Below are 24,724 nucleotides of genomic sequence, written 5' to 3'. Positions count from 1 at the left end.
AGCACTGGGGCTCTCCCAGTGGGGACCCCGCATCAGCAGTGGCCTCGCTGGGAGATCTGCCAGCCCCACGTGGAAACTTGGGGGGGGGGGGGGCGCTCCCGTTCTGGGTGCAGAGGACCAGGCAGGGGTCTCTTCAAGGCCACACAGCCCAGGATCTACTTCCCCAGTCGTGAGTGACCCTCGTTTCCTTCCTACTCCCGCCAGGCCCTGGGGGGCAGCCAGTTAGAGGTATCCTGTTGGGCCTCTCTCTGTCCTCCTGTGCCCCCTGCCCTGGTCTTGGTGCACAGGGACTCACCCAGCTCCCCCCTCCCTGGTGAGCTGTGCTGCTTGGTGGGGCGTGCAGGCAAGGAGGGAAAATCAGTGTTCCAAAATGAAAAGCTACTAATTGGGTAGGACAACAGTTGAAGACGCAGAGCGACCCCTCAGCTCAGTCCTGTGTGACGGCCCCTCCGGGAGAGGGTCCTGTCGTGTACAAAGAGCATTTAATTAATTTATTTATTTCTTTACACGTAACTGAAGTGATGTTACAGTACAGGAGGTATTTACAACTGTGCAGTATGTGTCGCAAAATAAATTATCTAGAAGGCAGCAAAGTACGTTGTGAGTGTGTATAAAACTGTACAGCGCTTCCGGGTACACTTTTTATATGATTATTGGCTCTGTAGTGTTTCAAGTTATGTTCTCAGAAAGAGAAACAAAATGCCCAAGATTAAAGGAAAAAATATACAAACCACGTGGATTTGACTCCCATTAAAAACACAACCCGAGTCCTGGCTCTGCGTCCGTGTCCGGTCCGGGCGGGCGGCGCGGCTGGGCCTTGCCCCCGCACGGCGTCCCAGCCCGGCCGAGGCCCGCGGCGGCAGGACAGCAGCCGGCCCGCGCTCTCCCTGCCCTCCGGCATGGAGGGCGCGGTGTCTGAGGCATGGACGCCTTCATTTTCTTTTAGTTGATCAGAATGGAGCAAGAAATTTTAAAAAATACACTCGGTTCTGCACCACCCGAAATGCCCGTGCAGCCGGCGGGAGGGCAGAGCCCCGGGCCACCGAGTCCGCGTCTGCGTCCCCGAGGTCTCCTCGGCCTCCCGCCGTCTCTGGTTTAAAAGAGCCTCGCTCCGGGGGGCCAAGTGCTGGGTCTCTCCCCGGGCGTCCCCACCTGAGGGACCAGGTCTCCCTCCACTGGCTGGAGGGGGCAGCAGTGCCGGGCAGATGCGTGTGGCCCTCGCCTGTGTCCTGTGCGGCCGTCCCGCGGTGTGTCAGGCTGGCAGAAGCACGAAGTCATCGTTGACGTCGACCATGGGCACGTAGAAGGAGGGCACCTCGTTCACACACAGGGACTTGTGCCCGGCGGGGTCCAGCTCCTGGACCTTCAGCTGCCACTCCATCCTCTGCACGGCGTTGAGGGCCGCGGCTTCGTGCTGCTGCCGCATCAGGAGACACGTCTGCGTGGGGGACACAGCAGGTGAGGGGAGCAGAGGCACGAGCCCGGTACCGCAACCCCCACAACCAGCCGCACAAGCGAGGCCGGCTCCCGGGGCCTAGTCCCCACCGAGGGTCACCTGAGCGCCCCCGGTGCCCGTGCAGCCGGGCGGCACTGCTGACCGCATGGGCATCTGTCCCCGTCCCCGCGGTGCCCCAACCCCTGGTTTCACAGCAGCTTTGAATTAAAAGTGACGGCTGCTGTTTGCTATTTTCATTTTACAATCATTTAGGGCTGGTGATCTCCGTTTCACCTGCAATGCAAATTATGCCTTTCTGGAAAAAAACTTTCTAAGTAGGCTCCGTGCTGGGTGTGGGGCCACGGATGTGGGGCTTGAACTCAAGACCCCAAGATCAGAAGTCGCATGCTCTACCCACCGAGCCAGACCGGCGCCAAAAATCACACCTAGGGTCGGAGGTGTTTCGTAGCGCAGCACCCTAGTATGCGGCCCTAAATGAGGGTGGTGGTCCCGGGCACCGGGACACGGTGTGCTGTGTGCGGCAGACAGGAGGGGAGAGCTGGAAGGGCAACTTTGAGGGGGTCACCGAGGGGGGAACGGGGCAGGAGGTGGCAGGAAGGGACCCGGTGTCAGGCGCGGTGTGTGAGCAGAGGGTGTGTGCGCACACGGGCAGGCCACCGCCTCATGGCCCGACTCGATCCGCAGACGTGCACAGAAGCACAGCAGGTGGGCGTCCGTGTCGGATCTGCCTTAAAATGACGCTGTTTCGAGTGTGCTGCGGGGATCGGGGTGCAAACCCTCCCCCATCCGGAGTCTTCTGGAAGCAAACCACCCTGGGCTGTGGCGTGGCGGCCACGGCTCCAAGCGCACTCGGTGTACTTCCTTCCTTCCTTTTCAAAACACCGTATCTGAGAACACGGCACACGAGCGGGGTGAGGGCAGAGGGCAGAGGGACCCCCAAGGTGACTCCCTGCTGCGGCAGGAGCCCGATGAGGGGCTCCGTCCCGTGACCCCGAGACCACGACCTGAGCTGAAACCAAGAGTCAGACGCTCAACTGACTGAGCCCTCCAGGCGGGCCTCCGTCCTTTCTCTAATCGCCCTTTTCTTACTGGTCTGGGAAGGTCACTGTGCGTGACGGGCGTGAGACTCGTGTGCTGACACGCACTGTCTCCCTGTCACGTAGTCAAGACGACTTTCTCTCGTTACAGGAAAGCCTGCCCTGCGCGGCCCCCGGCCTGGCTGGCGTGACTGTGGAGCTTCCCTAGGACGGGCCCGGGGCCAGGGACGCTGCACGGGCCCCTCCTCTCTGCTCTGGGCGTCCTGTCTGCACCGCGGCAGCACCCCGCGAGGGCCGTGATGTGGGGGGGGTGGGGGGAGCCCGCGGGTAAGGCCGGCATCCGGAAAACACGGTCTTCCTCTCGCCACACGCACCCCCACCCCCAGCCCCGGCGCTCTAGTGACAAGAGCGGGCACGGCCCTCTGGGCCCTGCCTCCCGGAGCTCCCCGGGGTGGCGCTGACCCTTGAGGCAACTGTAACCGGCCTGCGGCTGTGCGGCCGGCGACCCTAGCGCCTGCGGGTGCGGACGTGCTTCTTACTTGCTAATCTGTCTCTATCTCCCACCCATCCTCTGCCTGCTGCACTGGGCACGTCCAGAGCAGTGGTGCTGGGTGTGAGCTGTGACCTTTGAGGAGGGCTCAAGGTGGGGTCCCACAGAGGTCTGACCGCCAGCTGGTGACAGGAGCTGCTCCCCGCACACCTGGACAGGAGGGAAGACACTCTAAGGAGGCAACATGGGGGCGGGGAGACCTCGGCTCCCTCAAAGTCTCCGCTGGGTGCGGAGGGCCTGACACTGCCGCTTCCAGACAGGGGACCCAGCAGCAGCCCCCGCCCCCGCCCCAGACACCTGCCGGGACGCCCAGCCCAGGCGCAGCTCGGGGGCACAGGGCCCTCACCTTCATGCGGTCGTACTTGTCGTCCACGTCCTGCAGCCACGAGATGAACTGGCGGGCGTTGAAGCGGTCACGCACGGACTTGTTCTCGTCGCCCTGAAGAAGAGCGCAGATGTGGACGCCGTGGCGGTCAGAGCCGGGCGGACGCCTCCCGCGCCGTGAGAGCCGCAGCCTCGCCCCGCGGTCCCCAGGCGCCACCGTGTTCCGGGCCGGACCAGCAGGACCCTCCCTGCGCATCCCCCTCCGCCCGACCCCGGGAGGCGGCTGCAAGGGCCCGGCTGTGCGTGTGGGCGCCATGGCCCTTGGGGACCACACGGAGGCGCCCGTCAAGCCAGAAGAGGCCTTTGTTTCCATTTCTTCCGTTGTAACTTTCTGTGAAAAGGACCGTGAGAGGCCGGAGGTGGCTTTGCGCAGCAGACCGTACCAGCTTAACGTCCCTGTCCTCACACACCGCAGCACCTGTGGCCAAGGACAGGCCCACAGCAGGTAAGCCCTGGGCCAGAGGGGCAGCCGAGGGCACTCTCACGGGCGCCCGCGATCCGGCTCTCCTGCGTGGCCGTCAGTCGTACGAGTCTCTCCCCTCGGCCCCACGTGTGGCCCCCGGGGAGCTGGCCGCAGGCCCCACACCGGACACACGGAGGGCGGAGGCTGCAGCTGAGGCCTTCCCTCCCGCTGTGCAGCAGCTCAGCAAGTCCCCAGATGGTGGCTTTTGAGATGCAAAAGGTCCCTGAAGTAGTCCTCTGTTCGTTTTAGGGTTCACAGACCACTGTCCTGCTTCAGACAGCAGGTTAATGGGGAAACTTAATTTTTTTCAATTTTAAGTAGGCTTCGTGCCTAATGTGGGGTTCAGACTCACGACCCTGATGGGACAGGCTGCACAAACCCGGCAAGTTTTTAAGATCGATTCCTAAAGATCGTATGTAAGTGCACGGAAAATCCTTATCAAAAGAAATCCCCGAAACCACTTCTGTCCGCACAGCCAACCTGGAACGCTGCTCGTGAGCCTGGGGCTGCCACGGGAGCTCAGGCTGGCCTGCGGGGCACAGGAGGGTCCCCAGGGGGCAGCAGGCCCACACTCTGGGTGGTTTCCAGAAAGTCACAGTGGTTGTCAGAGAGAGAATCGACTGCGGAGCAAACCCCTGACAGAGTCTGGCCCCAGGCCCAAGTGCAGCAGGGGCCAGAGCAGGGACACCAGAGTCCACGGACAGGCCACCAGTGGGAGGTACCAGTAGCTGAGGCCCCTGAAAGTTACAGGCACTCCAGACATCCCGGGGTGGGGTGAGGGGGCGCGTCCCATGTCCACAGCACGGGAAGGAAGGCAGGGCCAGGGTGCCACCGCGACGGAAGCACAGCCATGGGGGGATGGCTGTGCGCTCGACCCCTCCTGGCCCTTAGCTGTGGCGCCCCAGCTTCTGGCAGGGCCTGCCCTAGGCCAGTCCCTGGCTGCAGCGGCTGGCAAGGGAGGGGGGTGGGGGACACGACTCATCCTGATTACGTTTGTTTTCCAGGACAATTCGAGGGATGACAGACACTCACGGATGCCCAGCGCAGTGACCGGAGGCCCGTGGGGACCCGCCCAGGACGTGCTGCCATCCGCTCGCTCCCGTCCACCTGGGGCCGCCTCCGTCTGTGCAGCGCGGGCGCGTCCACCCGCTGCCTGTGCTGCGGGCCGGCCCGTCTCGGGCAGCGGGCCGCGTGCGCACCCACCTGGCTCTCCAGCGGCATGTTGTAGACCTCCGAGTCCAGCAGCATGGTGCAGGCGCTGAACGGCACCGCTTGGTTCGCGATGGTCCTCGCCGCCCGGCAGTGAACCCGCAGGATCTCCTGCTCGCAGGAGACAATGAGCTTTTCCTGCGGGAGAGGAACGGAGTGAGGCAGGCCTCCGGGGGGCCAGACGCGCCCCAGCCCGAGGCCCCGCGCCCACAGCCCCCTCTTACCCGCTCGATGCTGTGCTGCAGACGCAGCTTTCCCCGCACGGTCTCCTGCTGCTTGAACAGCTCCTTAAGGGGCTCCGCCAGGGAAGGAGGGGGCGCAATCTGCAATCATGGGGGGGCAGGGGTTGGTGGGGCTGTGAGCCCGCCCCAGGAACGCCCGCCCTCCCCGGGTGGCCTGGGTGCCCCGCAGAGCCGTGACGGGAAGGGAACTGACTGTCTCCGGGAAAGGAAGGTGCGAGACCCAGCGGGAGGCCAGCAGAACTTACACAAACCCGTGACCCCAAACTCTCCATGATGTTTCATGGTATTCTATTTTGAAAACTAAAATTTAAACAAAAGAGGCAACGAAGCCGTCTCACTGAACACAGACCTCAAGCCAGATTTTTTTCAGGATCTAACGTCCCAGACGAGACCGAGCAGCTCATCCTCCCCACCCCAGGACCTACAGGGCAAGGCCGCTTCGGTCTCCTGCCCAGGGCAGCCTGAGATCAGGGAGAGCCAGGCTGAGACATCCTGCTGGGCTCAAAGCTAGCTGCCCTCACCCACGGGCCAAGTGCTGCCTTGGGCCACGTGGGGGAGGGGTGGCTCAGACACGGGGCCTTCACTGCCTCGCCCCTGCAGCAGGACGCTCAGAGCCAGAGTCCTCCGTCAGAAAACACCAGAGGTCAGTCCCGGGGGACAGCCAGCTCAGACACCGACTTTCAGAGCACACGCATCCAACGTGACCCCCACCCCCACCACGGGAGAGCGGCCCCCGAGACTGGTGATGTAGGCTGTGTGCCTGGGCCTTCCCTAGGAGGGCCTCATGGTATAAAACAGAAGTTCTGGCTTTTCTTCAAAGTGCGATTGTTTCCCCCCTCCCCAAAAAAGGCAGCAAGTCACCTGCCCGTGGTACAGATAGGCTATACCTGGGGAGCAGGCCAGGCCGGCTGTGAGTGAGCAAAGGAAGGCTGAGGTCTGGCTCTGCTGCGCTGGCAGGAGGCAGAACCCACCAGGGGAAGAGTGTGCACCAGGAGAAGCAGGGAGGAGCTAGATGTGTGCCTAAGGCCCCAGTGTGGACTCAAGGGGGCTGGGAAGGGGTGTCCATGGCAGGGCTGGGAAGGTCACATCTGCACAGACACAGGGTCACTAGGTGCCAACGGGGATGATCGGGTGGCCGAGGGAACGGAGGAGACGAAAGCGACCAGAGGCTCTGGGTGCAGAGCCCACAGGTGGGGCTGGGGGCCTAGGGACAGGCCCTGCGGGCGAAGGAGCCCGTGAGCCCCACGAGGGGTGCAGCTGCAGGCGGTCTCGGGCCAGAGGCTAAGGGGAACGGAGGCTGCAGGTCAGCAATGTGGGGCCACCGGGAAGCAGGAAGCCATGGGCCGCGTGGGTGCGCCTGGCGTGGGCGGGGGGGGGGGGGGGGGGGGAGGACGAAGGGCGCTCCCAGAGCCTGGGGTCCTGGCTGTCCCGAGGCGAAGGGCTGCGCCCCGCCCCCCCTTGGTGGCCGGCCACCGCAAGGCGGTACTCACCACGGGGATGTGCAGCTTGCTCAGCGGCTTGCCGTCCAGCAGGTAGGAGCCCGTGTAGGTGACGTACTCGGCGTAGCACTGCGGGGCCTGGGGGCTGATGTAGCACAGGATCTTGCGCTTCTCCTCGATCTTCTTCCTGATCTGCAGGTACTCGAAGTACGGGTTGGACCGGTCACTGTGGTAGGGCTCGATGGCATCCAGCTTGATGGCGTCCACGATGGCGGCTAGCGTCTGCTGGATCACCTCCCGCGTCTGCCGCGTGGACGTGTGTAGCTGCTGTTGCAGCTGCTGGCTGGAGCGCTGGAAGCGGCGCTTGCGGGGGTGCTGGGCCTGCGGGTCCTCCTCCTCGCAGCAGCGGCCCTTGGCACGGGGCGCGGGCGCCGGCTCCTTCTCCGAGGGCGGCGAGCTCTGCTTGTTCTGGTTGGCCAGCATCTGGGCCCGGTTCCGGGTCATGCGCTGGGGGATCTCCTCCACTTTGGGGGCCTTTGGGGCTTCGGCCGCGGGTTTGGGTTCTGGCTCCGTCGCGTCCAGCTGGACGCCACCCAGAGGTCCATCGAGGCTGGCACCGTCAAGGGGGCCAGCCCCGTCCGCCGCTAGCGCCTGGGCCGAGCCGTCCCCGGGGGCGTCAGGCAGAGTGTGGGACGCGGCCGGTGGATCTGGGCCCTCGGCCTCCCCCTCTCCGCTCCCCAGGGGCTGCTGCTCCTCGGGGGGCGCCGCTGCGGGCCCCAGGCTGGAATCGGAGTCCTCGGGGACCCTCGCCTCTGACTCGGGCCCCCCTTCCACTGCAGCTTCCAACGTGGCATCTGGCTTGGGCTCCTCGGGGGGCTCAGGCTCCGGCTCGGTGGGGAGCCGGGGGTCCCCCTGGTCAGGAGGCAGCACAGGCTGGTCCTCAGCAGCTGCCACAGGGCCATCCCCGCCACTCGGGACCCCAGGGAGCCCCGGGGGGGTCTCTACCGGAGGAGCGAGGGCAGTCTCCTCTATAGGTTCTGTTTCAACATCAGAAACGTCTTTCGCTTGAAGAGGGGGAAGCTCTGGCAGCGAGAAGGGCCCCAGATCGAGGTCCTCCTCCGCGCTGGGGAAGCCGTCAGGCCAGGGCACTGGCTCCACCTGGCCAAGGGCCGACAGATCATGCCCATTTTCCAAGAAGTTACTTTCCATGGGCCCCAGAGCCTCCACCGGAGTCACGGTGGTCAAACACGCCGGCTCTGGGGCCATGTCCGGGGGCGCTTCCGGCAGTGGCTTGCAGTTGGTGAAGAAGGGCTCCAGCCTGGAGGCGGGGGCAAAGGCCGCTGGCTCTTCTGGGGCAGAGATGGCGGCCGGGACCGCCTCTGCTGTGTCACCCTTGGCGCCCTCAAGTCCAGGCTCGGTGGCCGACAGAGGGTACGAGTCAGGGGAGCCCGGGTAAGGGGGTTCTGTGGCCCCAAAGGGCCCCGCAGCAGCAGAGTGGACGGCCTCACTGGGGCAGAAATGCTGCGGGGACTCAGGGAGTTGCTGGGGGGACTTAAGCAGGAGGTCCGGCCCCACAGGCCAGCTGACGGGGTTCTCAGGGGTGCCCCCCATCAGGCTGCAGGAGAGACCCTGCTCCGAGGCCGCTGGGTGCGCCCACTCGACGGGCTCCTCCGTGATGACCGTGCTGAAGGGCCCCTCGTCCAGCGGCTCCAGGTAGCTGGGCTCCGGGGGGATGATGGCAGCAGTGGCCTGCTGGGCCTCAGTGGCGTCCAGAGGGACGCCCAAGTCAGGGGGAAGAGCTCCCTCCATGGATGGGGCCAACAGCTCATCTCGGTGTGCAGGGGGGGACTTTGCTTGTAAACCAGAGAAGGCACCCTCTGGGGAGGGGGTGACGGTGACCACGGCCGCAGGCGGGCAGTGCAGGGCGTCCGCTTTGGGGGAGGGGATGCCATAGTCCGGGGAATAATACCCCGGAGACAAGCAGGCGAACTTCTCGGCAGGACCTGGGGGCCCAGGAGCCTTGTCCTCCAGGTGCTGCCCTGGTGAGTCATACGTGGGCGCGGTGGGGACACTCTGCTGTCGGAACAGCTTGTCCCCGGCGCTGAACTCTTCCTCGGGGGTCCTCCTGATATCGACAGAGACTGAACGATAAAGGCTTGTGCACAATGGCCTCGTAGGCGTCTGGCTCACGGCCTCCGAAATCCCACTCGCGGCCACAGAGAACCTGTCGAAGAAGGAGGGGGAGCAGGCGCTGGCGGACGTGCTGGACACGGGCTGGGGGTCTGCGCAGTCAAAGATGAGGTCAGAGTAGTCATCAGCGCTGCAGGACGGCGTCCTGGGCGTGTGCATGGCCTCCTCGTAGCTGGGGCACGACACCACGGACGCGGGTGTGGGCACCCCGGTGGGCCGGCCCTGGTCAGGCCGGGGAGAAGCGGGCAGGACCTCTTTCATGTGCGGCCCCGCCAACCAGTCCCTCGTGTCCACGGCTGGTCCCGGGTGGGGCTTGTTCTCGGTGGCCGGTGGGGCAGGAGCTGAGTCCTTGGGCTTCCTGTCCCTCAGAGCGGGGTCCGGCGCCAGAGGCTTCTTGGGAAGGGCGTCCAGACTCTTCTTGCGCGCATCCTCCGCGGGCTTTGCCCTCTCCTTGAGCTTCGGGTCCCCAGACCGGTGCCGCATCTTCTCCATCTGCTTCATCCGCTCCTTGTGCCGCTTGTGGCGCTCCTCAACCTCCAGGTCCTTCTGGGACAGCATGCGCTCGAAGCTGGTCATCATCAGGTCACCGTCCCCCAGAAGCTTCTCTCTGGGCCGGGCGTCTCTCCTGCCCGGGTCTCTGGACACTGGCAGCTTCTCGTTTCCATTGCTGACCTTCGCCGGGTCACCCTTCTCCTTCTCGGCGTTTTCCCGGAATTTCTCCTTCAGTTTGGTCTCACTGAGTTTCAGACTCTCCTCCCGGCACTTGTCTCTGAGCGGGTTTGGGGGGTTGTCCTTGTCTCTGGCCACAGGCTTCTGCTCGTCCTTGTGGTGCCGCAGGAGCCCGTCCCCGTGCCTGTCCCGGTGCTTGTCCCTGTCGTCCCTCCACTTCTCCCTGTGCTTCTCCCTCCTCCGCCTCTCCTTGAGGGCGCTGGCGGCGCTGGACCCGTAGGGCTTCAGCTCTTTCTCTACTTTTTTGGAGATTTCTCTCTCAGAATCGTTCTTATCTTTCTTCTCAGCGGAGAAGAGCTCGATGGCTTTATCTAACCCGTCCTCTGCGTCGGCGTCTGAGAAGTCCTTGTCGTACTGGCTGGGGTCCTTCCTGCCGCCAGAGTCCTTGTAATCATCACTCTTTTCTCTCTTTTCGGACTTGTCTTTCTTGACTCTCTCTCGATCGTGGCTTTTCTTGGACGAGGATGAAGAGTGTCTGTGCCTCTCTTTCTCCTTGACCTTCTCCTCTGGGGGCTCCGTGAAGGACACCTCCAGGAGGGCGCTGAGGCCCGGCTCCTGCCCGCGGTCCGTGAAGCTGTCCGAGGACACCTCGCTGGCCTTGTCATTGGAGTCCTCCCTGTAGGCGTGCAGGGCCTCCTCCTCCAGCTTCTCCAGCAGGCTCTTCTCGGCCTCCGCGCTCCTCGACGCTTTCCTGTCTCGGCAGTGCTCCCTGTCCGGCCTCTCCCGGTGCCGGTTCTTGGCCTTGTCCTCAGCAGGCGGCTTCCTCTCCACCTTCTCCGGGGGCTTCTGTTTGTTTTTCTTCTCCTGAGTGGACTCAACGGACGTCCGGTCTTTCCTGTCCTTGTACTTTTCGGCAGAGTCCTTATCCTTCTTGTCTTTGTGCTTCTCAAGAACTTTCTCCTTCTTGTCTTTGCCGCCTTCTGGGACTCCCTTCTCCTTTTTCTTCTCTCGGAGCTCCCGGTCCTTCTGCTTCTCCGAGTGCTGCCGGTCGGCGGAGTGCTTCCGGGGCCGGTCAGTGTCTGGGGCGCCGTCGGCCCGTGGCGCATCCCCGGCCTCCCCGAGTCGGAGCCCGCTGGCCGCGTACGCGTCCTTCTCGTCCTCGCTCTCGTCGGTGAAGATGTCTGCGATGTACCAGCTCTTCTCCTTCCCCTTCTTCTCGTCCTTCTTCTCGGGGAAGTCCTCGGAGAGAAGCCCAGGGAAAGTCTTCTCCCTTTTCTCTTTCACTTGGTCCAGAGACGCTTTCCTCTCCTTGTCCTTGCTGTGTGTATCTTTATGCTTCTCCTTGGTCTCTTTTTTCTCTTTAAAACATTTATCAAATTCCTTGTCCTTCTGACATTTCTCAAGGATAGATTTTTCGCTTTTATCTTTGTCACTGGACTTGTCTTTGTATTTCTCTAATTTCACTTTGTCCTTCTTCTCCTTCTCTCTGGCGGGGTGGAGCCTCTCCCAGGGCTCCAGGCCCTTCCCGAAGTCGCAGTCGGGCCTGTCCTTGAAGCTGGCCTCGCCGCCCAGCTCCTTCAGCTCCTCCCGGTACGCCTCCTCGGGCTTGGCCCTGCTGTCCTTCCGCTCCTTGGTGCTCTCGAGGAGGTCCTTCCTGTCCCGTCCGCCCTCAGCGGACTCCCTCCTCTTCTTGTCAGGGAGGCAGCTGGGGACGCCTTTGTGCTTCTCCATCTGCTCCTTCCTCCTCTCGCAGCTCTTGTCCAGACAGTCCCTGTCCTTCTTCCGGAAGAAAGCGTCTCTGTCGCTCCGCTTGTCCCCATAGTCTCGCTTCTCGCGGCCCTTGTTTTCCCGCTTCTTGTCCTTGCTGTCCTCTTTCACGGTCTCCAGGATCAGTCTGGCCACAGGGTCACTCTTCACATCCCTGTAGTCCGTCACTGGAGAATCCCAGCTGTCGTCCCCTTTGAAATCGAAGGACGAGTCAGACAGCTCAGAAAACCACCTGTCCTGCTGGTCGTCAGAAAGGCTGAACTTGGTGTCTTCGTTCTCCAGAAACTGACTTTTGTTACAGTATTCGTCGAAAGCGGACGAGTCTTCCTTATAAACCTTTTCTTTTTTGAGTTTTTCTTTCTCTTCTTTGAAAGTCTTCTCCTTCTCCTTTGAAAGTCTGTCTTCTTTAAAATCATTCTTCTTCTCTAATTTTGAGGGCCTGTCTTTGGACTTTTTCTTCCTTTCCTCCTTGTACAGCCTCAGCTTTTCCTCCTTAGGAGACTTCTCCTTCACTAACTTCTCCTTTTCAGCTTTACTCAGACGGTCCTTTTCTTCTCGGAAAGACCTGCTCATGTCTTTGATTCTCTTCAGGGACTTTTCATCCTTGGAAACCTTGACCACCTCCTCTTTAAAGAGCCATTCCTTCTCCTCAGACTTCATTTTGCCAAGTCTCTCCTCCTTCTTGAAGTGGTCCCTGTCGTGCTTCAAGGCTTTCAACTTGTTGTCGCCGGAAACGTCGTTGTCCAGAAGTATGGCCTTCTCGGACCTCTGCTTGGAGTCCTCATACTCGTAGGTGAAGCTTTTCAGCTTGAGTTCCTGACTGACCGAGCACAGCCCTTTCTCTTTGTTTTTGTGTTTGTGTTTCGTTTTGTGTTTCTTGACGACCTTCCCCTCCTTGTCCAGCTTGGGGACGGCGCCGTCCGCGCTGACATGGAAGGAATTCTTCTTCTCAGACAGGCTGCCCTGCAGGCCACTCCTCCTCCTGTGCTCCTGCTTCTTCCGCACGGGCTTGAGCGACTCCACGCTGGAGCCCTCAGAGGAGCAGTCAGACTCGCTCGTCAGTCTCGTCCTTGTGGAGTCTGATAAGGAGCTGACCTCCGACCAGGCCGGCGAGGAGACGGTTTTCCAATTGTCCGTCCGCCAGTGCTTGGTGTGAGGGTCCGCGTGGCTGGGGTTATGCTTCTGGGCAGCGGAGCTCCCGTGGGACGAGGTGGAGGAGGCGGACAGAGAGCTGAACAGGGCCGGGTCCTTCAGCACCAGCGGGGACTCCTTGAGGCAGCCGGAGCTCCCCACCGAGTCCCCATCGTCCTCGCCGCTGTCCGAGGACTCGCTGTCTGACTCTGACGAACAAAACTTGTCATTTCTCTTCCCAAATCGCACTTCTTTGCCTTTTGTCTCTTTCTTTCGCTTCTTTTTCACTTTATTTTTTTCCTTCTGCTGCTTGGAATTGGAGGGTTCCCGTGTCTTGTTACCGGGCAGTATCGTGTGTGCCGAGAGTCTCAGCTTCTCTCCTGTCCCCACAGTGACACCGACGTCCTCCTCGTCCGATGTGTCTGACAAGATGCGATGAGCCGCCTTCTTTGGTGCAATTGTGTTATTTTTAGTGTAACTTTTCACTTCCATTTTGGGTATAGAAATAAAACTGTTTGTTTTAGTTTCTTTTCTGTAATCCTTTTTCAGTAAATGTTTGTCATCCACGGGAGGGACTCTGTCCTGCTCGTCATCCTCGTCAAACTCGTACTCGTCCTTGACGGGGGTCACAGTCTTCTGGGGCTCTGGGTTCTTAGCCTTGTGCTTCAGGCCCTTCTCAAACTCAGAGTCCGTGTTATTGCCGTCCACCGAGCTGGAGGGTGCGAACGACGGGGCGTCTTCCTCCTCCGAGCTCTCTGCTGGGAACAGGAGGGAGCGTCAGGGGGAGACTCACAGCAACCACGCAGGACACGTGCGGGGCGGGCGCGGTGCGGATGAGGCCCGGCTGCCCCTGGCGGGGGGAAGGGAGGAGCAGCCCTTCGTCTGAGTAAAATCGGAGGCCGGCCGCAGGCGGGAGGCAACCAGAGAGAGGTCTGTGTGAAGGCCGGGCTGGCACGTTAAGGCGTAAGGCCCACCGTGCCCGCCGCAGCCACGCAGGGAGGCCCGCGCCCCGAGCCCCCACCCTAGCCAGCACACAGCGCGGCGCCCAGCCACTGACCGGTCGAGCTCTCCTCGCTGGAGGTGTAGGTCCCCTTGCCCAACAGGAGATTGACCATGGTCGGGGAGTTGGCCACCTTTAGTGGCGTCTCGCCTTTCCGGTTGCTTTGCTGAGGGTTCCCTCCATACCGTAACAACAGCTTCACCACCTACAAAACAGCGACAGGCACGTGAGGGAGCTTCCTGAGGCACAGGAGGGTGCTACCACGCCCGTCTTTGTAAAACCGTAGCCCATTCCGACAGCCACCTCCACCGCAGCCCCCCGAGGACCAGAAGCCGGAGCCACACGGCACGGCCCGGTGGGCTCTCTGGACCCGAGCCTCTCCCACAGGAAGGAGCCCAGTGGCGTCCCACCCCCTTCCGAGCTCTCCGCCACAGGGAACAGATCCCAGCACCCGCGGGCGGCCTCCTCCCTCTCCACGGAGTCCCCATGTCCCCCAGTCGCCTCACATGCGCACTCCCCTCCCACCACGGATGAGCTGCCATCCGGCAGGGTTCGGTGGACGTGGAAGGGTTCTAGAATTTGGGGGGATGGGGAGGGCGGGGGGCTGACAGAAGAGAGGAAACAAAGACTAAGCTTCTATAAGCAGGTTTATTTTGCGCTTTCGTTTATTTTAGGAAGCAAGATCACCTCCTCCCTGCTCAGTCTCACATGGTCAGGGTGCTCCTGCGCCAGCAGACACGAGCGTGACACTGTGGCGGCTGTCTCTCTACAGAGCTACACGGGACTCAACGGTCTACACCCAGCGGCTGTGCCTCCCGTGTCCAGGCGGCCTGTTCCCTGGACTCAAGTGCAAATCCTGAATCCAGTCCCAGCTCTGGCCAGAGAACGCAGCGTGGGAAGAACCTTTAATGAGGAAAGCCTTGTGCCTCACACACCGGTTCTCGCTTAGGACACCGTGGCCTCCGCTGCCGGGGACCCAGCAGCCTGCTCTGGCAATCACTACACCCTCCAAGTCTGAAACCAACCTCGATGACCCTGCAGGCCCGTGGTGGTGGCCTCTTCCTTTCCATGAGCATCAGGCCCCCTGCAGTGCTGGGACTCTGGTCCCGTGACCCAGCTGTCTGCCCGTGGAGGGCTGCCCCTACTGCTGCAGGCCACCGCATCCCTCGACCCCTTCTGCTAAGACCAACAACACAGGGCAAGCTGCCCTCATGCTCTCCTCCCTCCTGCCTCTGCTGGTAACTCTGAGCCGGGTGGGAAAGGGTTTCTGCTACTCCAAACCTGTAGGCCACAGTGCCCCCATGGATAATCCCAGGCCACCACTTCCTGATCCTTTGCTCAACCCCACCTGTGGGGTCCCCGTCCTGTGTGAGGTCCCAGGACCTGGGCAGGGATCTGTCTGGGGGCCACGACCCTGTATCCCTCCCCACACTTCCGTTTTATTCCGTGGGAGAGTTTCACAGTAATAATTACTGAAGAACAGAGACTCACCGGGCACCCGCCCCCTTTCCTCCCCACTCTGTTGACTACCAGCTCATCGGCAGCCTCCCGTCACCCCTACCCTCGCCCCAGCCCCCAGGCCCCTGCCCTGGCTATTGTGGGTAGATCCCAGGCATTTCATAAGCTTCCTCAATACATTCCTCTAACAGGACCCTTAAAAAAAAAACCCACAATGCCTTTATCTCACCTAAAAAGTGAGCTATGATCCCTACCATCAAGAACATGACCCACGTCTGGATTTCTCCAAGTTGCTGGGGGCGTCTTGTCATTCGGAGCCCCTCCCCCCACCGTGGTAACTTATCACCTTCCAACCACTCGTCACACGCTCGGTGCTGCTAGTCCCCCTGGCATATGCCAGAGCGACCGGGCAGGAAAGCTATGAGGGGGCTGGAGAGGTGCGTTCTGGTCTATGGGCGCTGTTCTCGCCACGGCCGGGGCCTCTTCACGATGGTCTGGCAGTGACCGCAGCAAGAGCCTCGCCATCTCTGTGCGTCTCCTGCTTCAGGCCTGGAGACACCTGTCTCCCCAAGGGGGCCGAGTCCTCTCGGGGAGACTCTGCACCTGGGCGCTCATTGCTCCCACACTGGTTGCAACGGTCCGCCGTTCACTGGCTACACCCCTCAGTGCTGCATCACTGCGAACACCCCAGGGGCAGGGACAGGGACCAGGACGGGGCAGGCAGCAGCCCAGAGCCCCCGCCCCGCGGGCCTGGTCATTGACCTGCTAATGCCCAGCCACACCCATGTGGCCACAGTAAGGCCCCATCCACAGGCAACAAGGGGGGGCAGGGGCTACCCAGGTGCTGACCCAGGACCAGCAGAGTGGGCTGGGGGGCAGGGGTGCGGGATGGTGGAGACCATGGGACAGGGGCGTGCGGGGAGGGGCCCACCTTGTAGTGCCCATTGTTGGCCGCATCGTGCAGGGGCGTGTCGTCATCCAGGCCCTTGGTGTTGACCTCCGCCCCCGCGGCCAGCAGCTGTTTGGCGACGTCGTAGTAGCCGCGGTTACACGCCTCGTGCAGCGCCGTCCAGCCTGGAAACAGACACTTAGGACCTATGTCATTTAATCCTCACGGACACAGCTCCCGTGCCGCGGGCGCACCCTCCAGGGGCCCTGCCGGTGCTGGCACCCCAGACGGGAGGCTGCGGGGCTCAGGAAGCCCTTTACTGGGGCATCTTGTCTGTTGTGTGATGAGGGGCCCGCCGGTCCTGGAGACGACCCCCTTGCAGGGTCTGCCGCGGCAGGGGGCCGGTGAGCACAGCCTCGGCCCGACGCAGCCAGCAACACAGGAAGACGACCCAGGGAAGGCCAAGCAGGCTCGGTGCGGACACGGAGCCTGTTGCCACCGCTGCGGGCTTGGGAGCAGCTTGGGAGCGCGCCCCTGCTGATGCATGCGGCTCAGGCCACGCAGGAAGCTCTCCCCTGGCGGCCGCTCTGGCTGGAGCCTCCAAAGGTCACCAGGAAGCACGGCCTCCAATGGCAGTGTGCAAACACGGACACAAAGTGCAGTACTTTGGGAAATTCTGATCTAGGAAAACTGCTTTTCTAAAAAAGGTGCTAAATTAAGGGTGGGTCAGACCACGATCCACTAAGGCAGCGGGAAAAATCTAGACGGCGTGTCACGAAGACTGCTCAGCTCGCCTACGTCGCTCTGCACGCAGAGCGGACAGGGCTGGGACCTGCGGCCGCCACAGCGAGCACCACGCGGCACCAGGATCCCACGCACACACAGGGGCCACCTGGACGCAGGCACAGGCCCTTCAGGGAAATCAAGTGCAGCTGTCCTCGGCCAGGGGGTGGGGGGCGGGGGGCGGCGCGAAGCCGCATGGCCGACCTCAGGGACAGGGCAGGCTCAGGGAGGGGCAGCTTCTGCCCACCTCTGCCAGAAGCAGACCCCTCGCCCACAGCATGGTGGTAGGGACACACTCCTCAACTCTCATTAAAACCACGAAAACTAAGAAAATGATCTTATTTTGAAATATTCCCCGAAGGATGGGTTCTTCCTTCTCAGAAATGGCAAATTATACTGGCCTGAGAGTGGGACCTCTATCCCCCGCCCCCGCCGACCCCCAGGCCCAGGCTGCACCCTCGGAGACCTGTAGGTTGCTGGCTCGGCCCGAGGGCTCCCTGGAGGTGCGGGCGCAGCCTCCCGTCCTGCGAGTGCTCACCTGCGAAGTCCTTGACGTTGACGTCCGCACCCTCGCCGATGAGCTCCTTGATGCGCCGGGCGTCCCCGCGGATGGCCGCGCGATGCAGCCGCGTCTCTCCACGCTCATTTCGCTTGTTCACTTTGTCTTTGGTTTTTGAGGCAGAGTTAGGCGTCCCCTTCTGACACACGGTCGACTGGGAGGGGTGCTTTGGTGTTGTGTCTACTGCAGGCCAAGGACAGGACGAGCGGGGGCGTCAGCAGGGGGTGGCCCCATCACAGAAGCCGCTAGGACTGGGGCCGTTTCCTCGCGGGAAGGGGGACGCCCCCGCACAGGCGCCCGTCCCCAGGACTACCCCAGCCTGGGGCTCACCTGGGCTGTTGGCGGACTCCTCGGCAGTCATCTGCATGAGGAGAGCCACCTGCTGGCGCTCGGAGAGGGGGTAGCCGGCTCGAATCCCGGACAGCCCCATGCCAAACAGCAGTCCGGCCTTCCGGGTGACGGGCTCCTTCTTGATCCTCTTCCGCTCAGGACCCTGCTTCTCTGGAGGCGGTGGAGACAGGGGAGATTTCATGCCGCCCCGTCCTCAGAACCCGAGCCTCCCCTGGCGCCACGGAGCCCCTGCCTCCCACCGCGCAGCTCACAGGGAACGGGCAAGAGCAGAGGGGCAGCTCCGTGCCGCCCGGCGTCACCTCCGGCGGGAACAGAGACCTTTCGACACCGCGTGATCGGCCGCCAAAGCCTCTCCACCTCGGCCCCCACCGACCGTCCGCTGCGCTCAGGTGCCTCCCCACACAGCCCGCCGCGCGCCAGGCGGTGGGACGGCCCCTCACCGGTGTCCCGGTCCACACAGGACAGGTGTCCGTCCATTAACTACGTGTGCACACTGCGATGCCTCCTTCCCCGTCCCGCCTCCACACAGTGCAGGTATAAACGGCAAACACAGTTCAGAAATACATAAACAGAGCGAGGCCGACTCGTGAGTACTGTACCTTTCTTCTTGCTTCTAGGGACCTCCATTTCAGGCCATGGCCCTTCGAGGAGCGAACCAGCCTTGCAGTACCACGACATGGACTGAGCTGGAGGCATCTAAAGGCATCAACACAGAGCACTAACCAGATACGATGGAACAGCTCGGCCGTTCCGTGTCCGCCTCCTCAGGGCGTGCACATCCTCGGCGGTCTGACCCGCGACAAAGCACCCTGCCGACCCTGAGCACGAGCACGGGGTGCTGCTGCTTCCAGAAGAGGCAGGGGTGGGGGAGAGAACACACACCCCCGAACTCCACGAGCCAGGAGCCAACGCTGCCCCTCCTGCCGGGAATTAGGGATCACCGGAAGCCTCGACCCTCCCCACACTGCCCTGCGTGTGCTGGGGGTGGGGGTGGGGAGCCTTGGCAGGGAACTGGGGTGGTCAGGGGGCGTTCTAGGTCACGGGGTGCAAACTGCAGCCAGGGAAGAAGGGTCACCATGGGAGACTCGGGTCCCTAACACTTCTCTGGGGGGAGGGGGATTTCCTCCTGCTTTCCACTCAGCGCATCGGAGAGCGGGCTGGCTGGCTGGGTCTGTCTTTGGGAGAGACGGGCCAGACAGACTCCCGTCCGCTTGCCCGCCCCACCCCAGGACAGCACCCCCAGCCCCACAGATGCGGCACTGTACGTCTTCCGTAGCTGCTCTTTCCTGAGAAAGCCGTGCTGTGCTGGAGCGTGGCTCCCCGGGCACCACAGGCCACGACCAGCAAGTCAGCTTCCAACCCGCTCACCAGCCATAGTCCAAGAGAGGCAGTAAATTCCAGAACATTCCTCCTTGTGACCACAGACCCCACTCACGCCCACCGTCCCATTCCACCTGCACACCAGCAGAGGCAGGGCGAGCCCCTGCTCACTAGGAGCCCGGCCCCAGGCCCTCCTAGGCTCCCAAGCAGTTACACTGCACTTCCGCAGTGACTCGGGGCCACAGAGCCCAAGTCGGGCACTCGGTTTTAAAGCTCTCTCATGGCTGAGCACGCCGCGGACCACCTCTGGGTGCACCCCACCTCTCTGCCACCTTCTCTGCTTCTCTCTCTGCCACGCGCAGCTCCTTGACATGTTCCCGTGTACAAACACAGACAGAAACAGGACCCTCAACCTAGCACGTCTGCGCCGGCTGGCGGCTCCAGGACGCGTTGTAGGACGGCCCTGCCGATGCAGGGTCTCCAGCGCAGGGCTCTGGGTGCTAGAACGCTCCCACACTCTGCAGTCTGGACCCAGTTTCCACCCAGCCTCCCGGGACCACCAGAGCCTCTCAGGCCCCTGCCAAAGGAGCCCCCCGCTGAGCAGACATAGTTCAGGCTGCTGCTGCCTCCCCCCAGGGGAGTGGACGCAGAAGGCCACAGGCAAGAGGAAGAAGGAATGTGGAGCTCAGAGACACGCGCGGGACTGAGGGTTCCTGGTCACGGGGGCGGTGGACAGAGCCAGAGGCCCAGCCCTGCTCTCTCCTGCAGTGAGCCCAGAGAGGGGCGAGGCAGGGTCTGGCAGATACACGTGATAATACAGGTTTAGCTCCCTTCCAAGCTAGAGAGGCAAGAGACGCACTTCCCTTGAGTGGCAGCTGAAAGCCACTGGCCTTTTGCCCAAAGGGCTTCTGCAGTAACAGACTGTGCCCCACACCGCAGAGCAGGACACGACAGCACCAGGCCCACAAGGTCACGTGTAGCATGTGGAGACACAGCGTGCAGGGGGGCCCTGGGCCCCAGTGGGCCTCCCTGCCTCCATGGCCAGGAGCCCTAGACAACGCTGGAAAATGCTTAGGGACAAGGCAGGCAATGACACCCCCTCCTGGTGGGAGGGGCCTAACAGCCCACGTTCCCACACAACTCTCCCAGAGCGGAAGTGGGACATCGTATGTAACCCCATCTTGCAAAAGGCCCGTGTCTTGCCGGTGACGCGCGGTTCTCCAGCAGCACCTGCCGCCCCGAGCATCCAGAGGGCCGGAGTCCAGCCATGAGTGGCTTCACCTGAGGGAGCCCAGGGAGCCGGCCCAGAGGAAGCAGACTTCTGGCCAGAGGAGCCAAGCAGCACGGGGCCAGTCCTGCCTGCCCCTCTTGACAGCTGCTACACTGCTGTGCCTGTGACGCGGGGTCCACAGGAGGGGGGGGTGGTGCACAACCTGTCTCACTGCCCACCCCCGCCCCCGCGAGGCGGCGCCCCTGCAGAGCAGAGGAGCAGCCATGACCCACAGCGACCTCTCCAAATAAGGCCCTCCAGCATCTGCTCGTTTGTGTTTCTAATGTCCAACTGGAAGCCAAGGAGAATGAAGGCCATCTCCCAGTCGCAGAGCAGACACTGTTTGGCCAAGGTCCACAGCGGGGACGTGCTTCTAGGTGCCGCAAGGGCTCAGCAGAGGCCCAGAGAAGGCAGCCCAGATATCACTCAGGAAGCGAAGGGCCCACCGTCCCAGAGACTGGAGCGGGGCCACATTGTCCTGTGGAGTCGCTCCCTTCCGGTCTGTCCAGTCCGTCTCCCTCATCCCGGCCATGTTCCCGGTGTTCAGACTGTGGCTGGTGGAGGGGCGACGGTTTCACAGAAGCCTGGACAGTCCCCCTGGGCCATCGTCAGGGCAACACGCAGACAGGGCACTGCTGTGCATGTCTACGGTGTGAACTCGTGGTGGTCTGTGGCGCTGGTGCTACACCACGTCACCCTTCTCGGGAGCAGCCCCCGAGCTGACAAATGCAGGGGACCCCACCCTCCGCAGCCGGTCCCAGCAGTGACCCCCTTTCCCAGCGGGCCTTCTGGACACAGCACCACAGCTGCAGGGCTGCAGTGGGGCCTTTCCCAGGGTGGGGTTCTGAGGGACCTTGTTTTCCAGACTCCGCGTCCTGCCACCACGCTTCTCGGATGTCTGGCGACAGGCAGCTTTCCTCCCTGGAACCAGGCAGGAATGCCGCCAGGCCTCTGGCCTCCACGGCCACCTCAGCACCCGCCGTCCCTACCATCCCGTCACCACGCATGCCATGTGTGTACCCACCTGTGTTCTGCCTACAACAAACCGCACCTCCACGCTCGAGGGTTTGCACAAACGCCAAGGGCTCTGCCTTCCCAGGACCACCCGGCTGCCTTCTCGTGACACCCCAAGTCTCTTTCCCGCGTCCTGTCTTTTGCTCTTTCTCTTCTGCAGTCCAGGCAATTTCCATGGTTTTAACTACCAACCCACAAATTCTTCCTCCTGGCCTACGTAATGAGTTACACACATCATCTGTCCACTGGAGCTTTCGTTGGTAATTTTTGTTTCCGTTTACCCCATTTTACCTATTTTAAAGACCCATGTGGTAGTCTCCAGCAGCACCTCGTTCCCTGCCAGTGCTTTCAGCTTCTCCTTTACTGCACCTGCTGGTTCATGCTCTCTATGCAGCACCCACACGCGAAGTCCCTGGGGCTGGCTCCCCTCCTTGTGCTCTGTGGTTCTGACCCGGCACTCGTGCTTGTCTGAACCCTGGGGTCCAGAAACCACATGGAAGCCCATCTCTCCAGAGAGGACTGGCTTTTGCTCTGATCTGGGACTGGATGGAGGGAGAGGTGTCCCCAGCAGCACAGGGCGGCCCACGCCCTGGTCCCAGCCCTGCAGAGGGGAGGCTGGTGTTTGTCTCTGGGGACACCCCTCAAAGCCCCTCGCCCGATCTGGGATGGGGTCTTCTCCCTGCCCGAGGTGTCCCAAGTGTCGCGCTCGTGGACATGTCCACTGTGGCCCCGACAGACCCGCAGTGGTCCAACGCCCACTGTTCCTGACCCCTGAGGACTCAGCGCACTCAGGAACCCCATCTCTGACTTCCGGGCTGTTGTAGCTGACGGCTCTTCCAGGACAGTCCACCAAGCTGCCCAAAAGGGAAATCTGCAAGCCCTACATCCCACCCTAACTCTGCATCAGCACTGCTGGGACCGCACGGCCCACGAGAGCATCTGGGGGCCCGGCTGTAGAATGGCAGCACTAACTGAGACATCAGGCAGTGCTCAGGGACATCTGATGACAGGCAGGGCACCGGGGGCACACCCCCGTCAGGAGCAAGCCTTCCACACCAGACGCGAGGCCCGACACGAAGAGTCCACGAAGAACCACTTCCAGTGGGACAGTCCACATGCCGGAGGCGATCCACACCAGGCCAGGAGCTGCAAGGGGCTTGTTTCTGTCCCAAGTCTCACACTCGGTTCTCCAAGCACAGCAAGACCAGGATCCAAGCTCCCACACAACCTGTGTGGGCCCTGTGACGTTCAGGCTGCACTTGTGACTGGCTCTTCCCTCCTTCAAAAGTCACCACGACTGATCGCGCAGTGAAGACAGAGGACCTTCAGGCGGGGAGCTGGGGTTCCTCTGACATCTGCCTTCTCCTCCCAGGCCGCAGCTGGGTGGCTCTACAGCTGCGTTTTTTCTTCTCTGGGGCGGGCGACCACAGCCCCAATCCCGCAGGTGCTGCTGAGTTCCGTGAGGGCTGCGTGGCCGTGAGGAGGGAGCCAGGGTGTGAGGAAGTGATGCCGGCATGAAAGGCCCACACGACCCAGCTGCCCAACCACTGTCCCCCTTTCATGGCACCAAAGCACAGTGAGAACTTTTAAAAACAGAATGAGGGGCGCCTGGGTGGCTCAGTTGGTTGAGCGGCTGCCTTCAGCTCAGGTCATGGTCCCAGCGTCCTGGGGTCAAGTCCCACATCGGGCTCCTTGCTCAGTGGGAAGCCTGCTTCTCCCTCTCTCTGCCTGCCTGTGCTCACTCTCTCTGACAAATAAATAAATAAAAATCTTAAAAAAAATAAATAAAATGAAATAAACCATATCCCAACCTGCACGGTTGTATGAACACGCCATCAATCCTGCCAGTCCTGGGACCGTCTACACGAACCTCTGACCGCCCCTCACTGCCTGCCTCTGACCCTGGGAGACCAGCAGGTGGAGTGGCCACACTGCCATCCAGGCTCCTCTGGGGGGGCTCTCGAAAAACCACAGCCAGCTTCCCCGAAGGCGGCCCGTGTGCGCTTCCCCATGTCGAGTGTGCTCTGCGCCCTGTCCGTAATCGGTCATGGTCCGGGGAGTCCTCCCTGAGAGTCACAGAACCCAGGGTGGTGCTGAGGGCCCAGGTCACCTATGCTGTGTGGACAGCAGGGGCCCCGAGAACAGCCACAATCCCGCAGATTCCCTCCTACTCCGCACGTGGGGGACACGGGGAATTTAGGTAGAAAGAGACTTCCTTGGCCGGTCCACGCTCCCCTCTGTGTACCGGAAGAAACTGCTCCAGTTTAGGGAGGACAATGACGGAGAAACGGAGTCACTGTGGGTGGCGTGTGCCCTTTCCAGCCAGAGGCTCCCACCGCAGCGGCACTCCCTGGCGGCACGGGCAGTGACCGCAGAATAAGCAAGTGAGTAGAGAAGCCCTTCCCCATCAGGCACATGTCCCTCGGGCGCGCAGCAGCACAGGGGTCCCAGTTCCCTGGAGCCGCGCAGACACGGGCGGCGGAGCCGCAATTTGTCCTCAAACGTGAGACGGCCCGATCCAGTCTTGCAGAACAAGGATGACCGGCATTTCAGCAAGCACACGACTGTCCCCGAACCCCTAAGACGGAGTGGACGAGTGGTTTACACGTCCGCACTGCTAGTAAATACCCAGATGCAGGACGCCAGCCTCTTCCTCTTCAGATAAAACCAAAGTAAGAAAAACCCAGTTTCTCATGACCCCAAAGAAACCTTCAGTAGTGAGACCGGCAGCTGCGAGCTCCTGACGCCTCTGACAGGGCAGCGCTCTGAAGCGGGAGCCCCGTGGCCTTGGGGACAGGCAGCGCCCACCCTGGTGGCTCGGGCAGCGAGAGGCACAGCTCTTGCCAGAGTAAGGGGCGGAGACCGTACCCGAGCGGGAGGCTCACGAAGGAGCCTACCACGGGCAGGTGCGCACGGAAACCACCTAAAAGTTGCCTCACAGACTTGTTCAAGAGTCGAGAGAAAATTTAAACATAAAGAAGTAGAATCTGAAGTGCGGCCGTCACGTCACTCTCCTCCTCACGGGTGGGCAGCGCGGCACGTGCCAGGGACGCCCGTGGCGGGCGTGGGGCCGCGGGGCCTGAGGCCACCTGCCCGGGAGCCGCCTCCCCCAGCAGCCCCGGGAAGAGCCTACCGGGGGCTCGGGGCTCGTTTCTCCCAGACTGACCAGATGCCGCAAGCACACGCCACCCGCCGGCCGCAGCAGGCCGTGCTCGGAGGTGCGCAGGGGCTGGAGCTTCTGGAAGGACGAGCTGTCCAGGACGCCACGCGGGCAGCCAGAGGGACAAACCGCCTGTGGGAGACCGGCGTCCCCGGCCGGGATGCAGACCGGGGCCAGCTCTCACCACAGACCAGCCGTGCTGTTGGCAAGCCGCCGCCAGGCCTGACGAAGCACCGTGGACGGAGGGCACCTCCTGGGGGTCGGGGACAACGTTCTCAGGCAGCTCGGCGGTCCCGGGCAGAGGATCGGCAGCCTCCTCCCACCCGGGGGGCACAGCTGAGGAAAGCCACTACTGGCCACACAGAACCCCGGGTTCTGGAGCC

The 24,724-nt window shown here is 62.3% G+C and overlaps 1 protein-coding gene across 4 annotated transcripts in view; it reads right to left on the bottom strand.

Moving 5' to 3' along the window:
- Positions 1 to 467: 467 nt before the first annotated feature.
- The window catches only part of ANKRD11 (ankyrin repeat domain 11), a 112,032-nt gene continuing 87,775 nt past the window's right edge, over positions 468 to 24,724 (bottom strand). For 2 of the 4 annotated variants that reach the window (XM_032853755.1, XM_032853754.1), the window contains exons 4-13: positions 17,557 to 17,727; positions 17,206 to 17,409; positions 15,927 to 16,069; positions 13,595 to 13,742; positions 6,832 to 13,295; positions 5,324 to 5,422; positions 5,094 to 5,237; positions 3,390 to 3,482; positions 3,119 to 3,193; positions 468 to 1,438 (exon numbers count right to left, since the gene is read on the bottom strand). In XM_032853755.1, coding sequence (XP_032709646.1) covers positions 1,253 to 1,438; positions 3,119 to 3,193; positions 3,390 to 3,482; positions 5,094 to 5,237; positions 5,324 to 5,422; positions 6,832 to 13,295; positions 13,595 to 13,742; positions 15,927 to 16,069; positions 17,206 to 17,409; positions 17,557 to 17,727 — 7,727 coding nt within the window. In that variant the 3' untranslated portion in view covers positions 468 to 1,252. Of the gene's footprint in view, positions 1,439 to 3,118; positions 3,194 to 3,389; positions 3,483 to 5,093; positions 5,238 to 5,323; positions 5,423 to 6,831; positions 13,296 to 13,594; positions 13,743 to 15,926; positions 16,070 to 17,205; positions 17,410 to 17,556; positions 17,728 to 18,176; positions 18,274 to 24,724 lie in introns of all 4 variants that reach the window. The other 2 variants (XM_032853757.1, XM_032853756.1) reach the window with 2 other exon arrangements.

Source organism: Lontra canadensis, unplaced genomic scaffold (assembly GCF_010015895.1).
Source record: "Lontra canadensis isolate GAN:19392208 unplaced genomic scaffold, GSC_riverotter_1.0 scaffold8, whole genome shotgun sequence".
Lineage (NCBI taxonomy): Eukaryota > Metazoa > Chordata > Mammalia > Carnivora > Mustelidae > Lontra > Lontra canadensis.
Note: the sequence above shows the minus strand (reverse complement) of the source record. Positions and strands in the feature narration are given on the sequence as shown.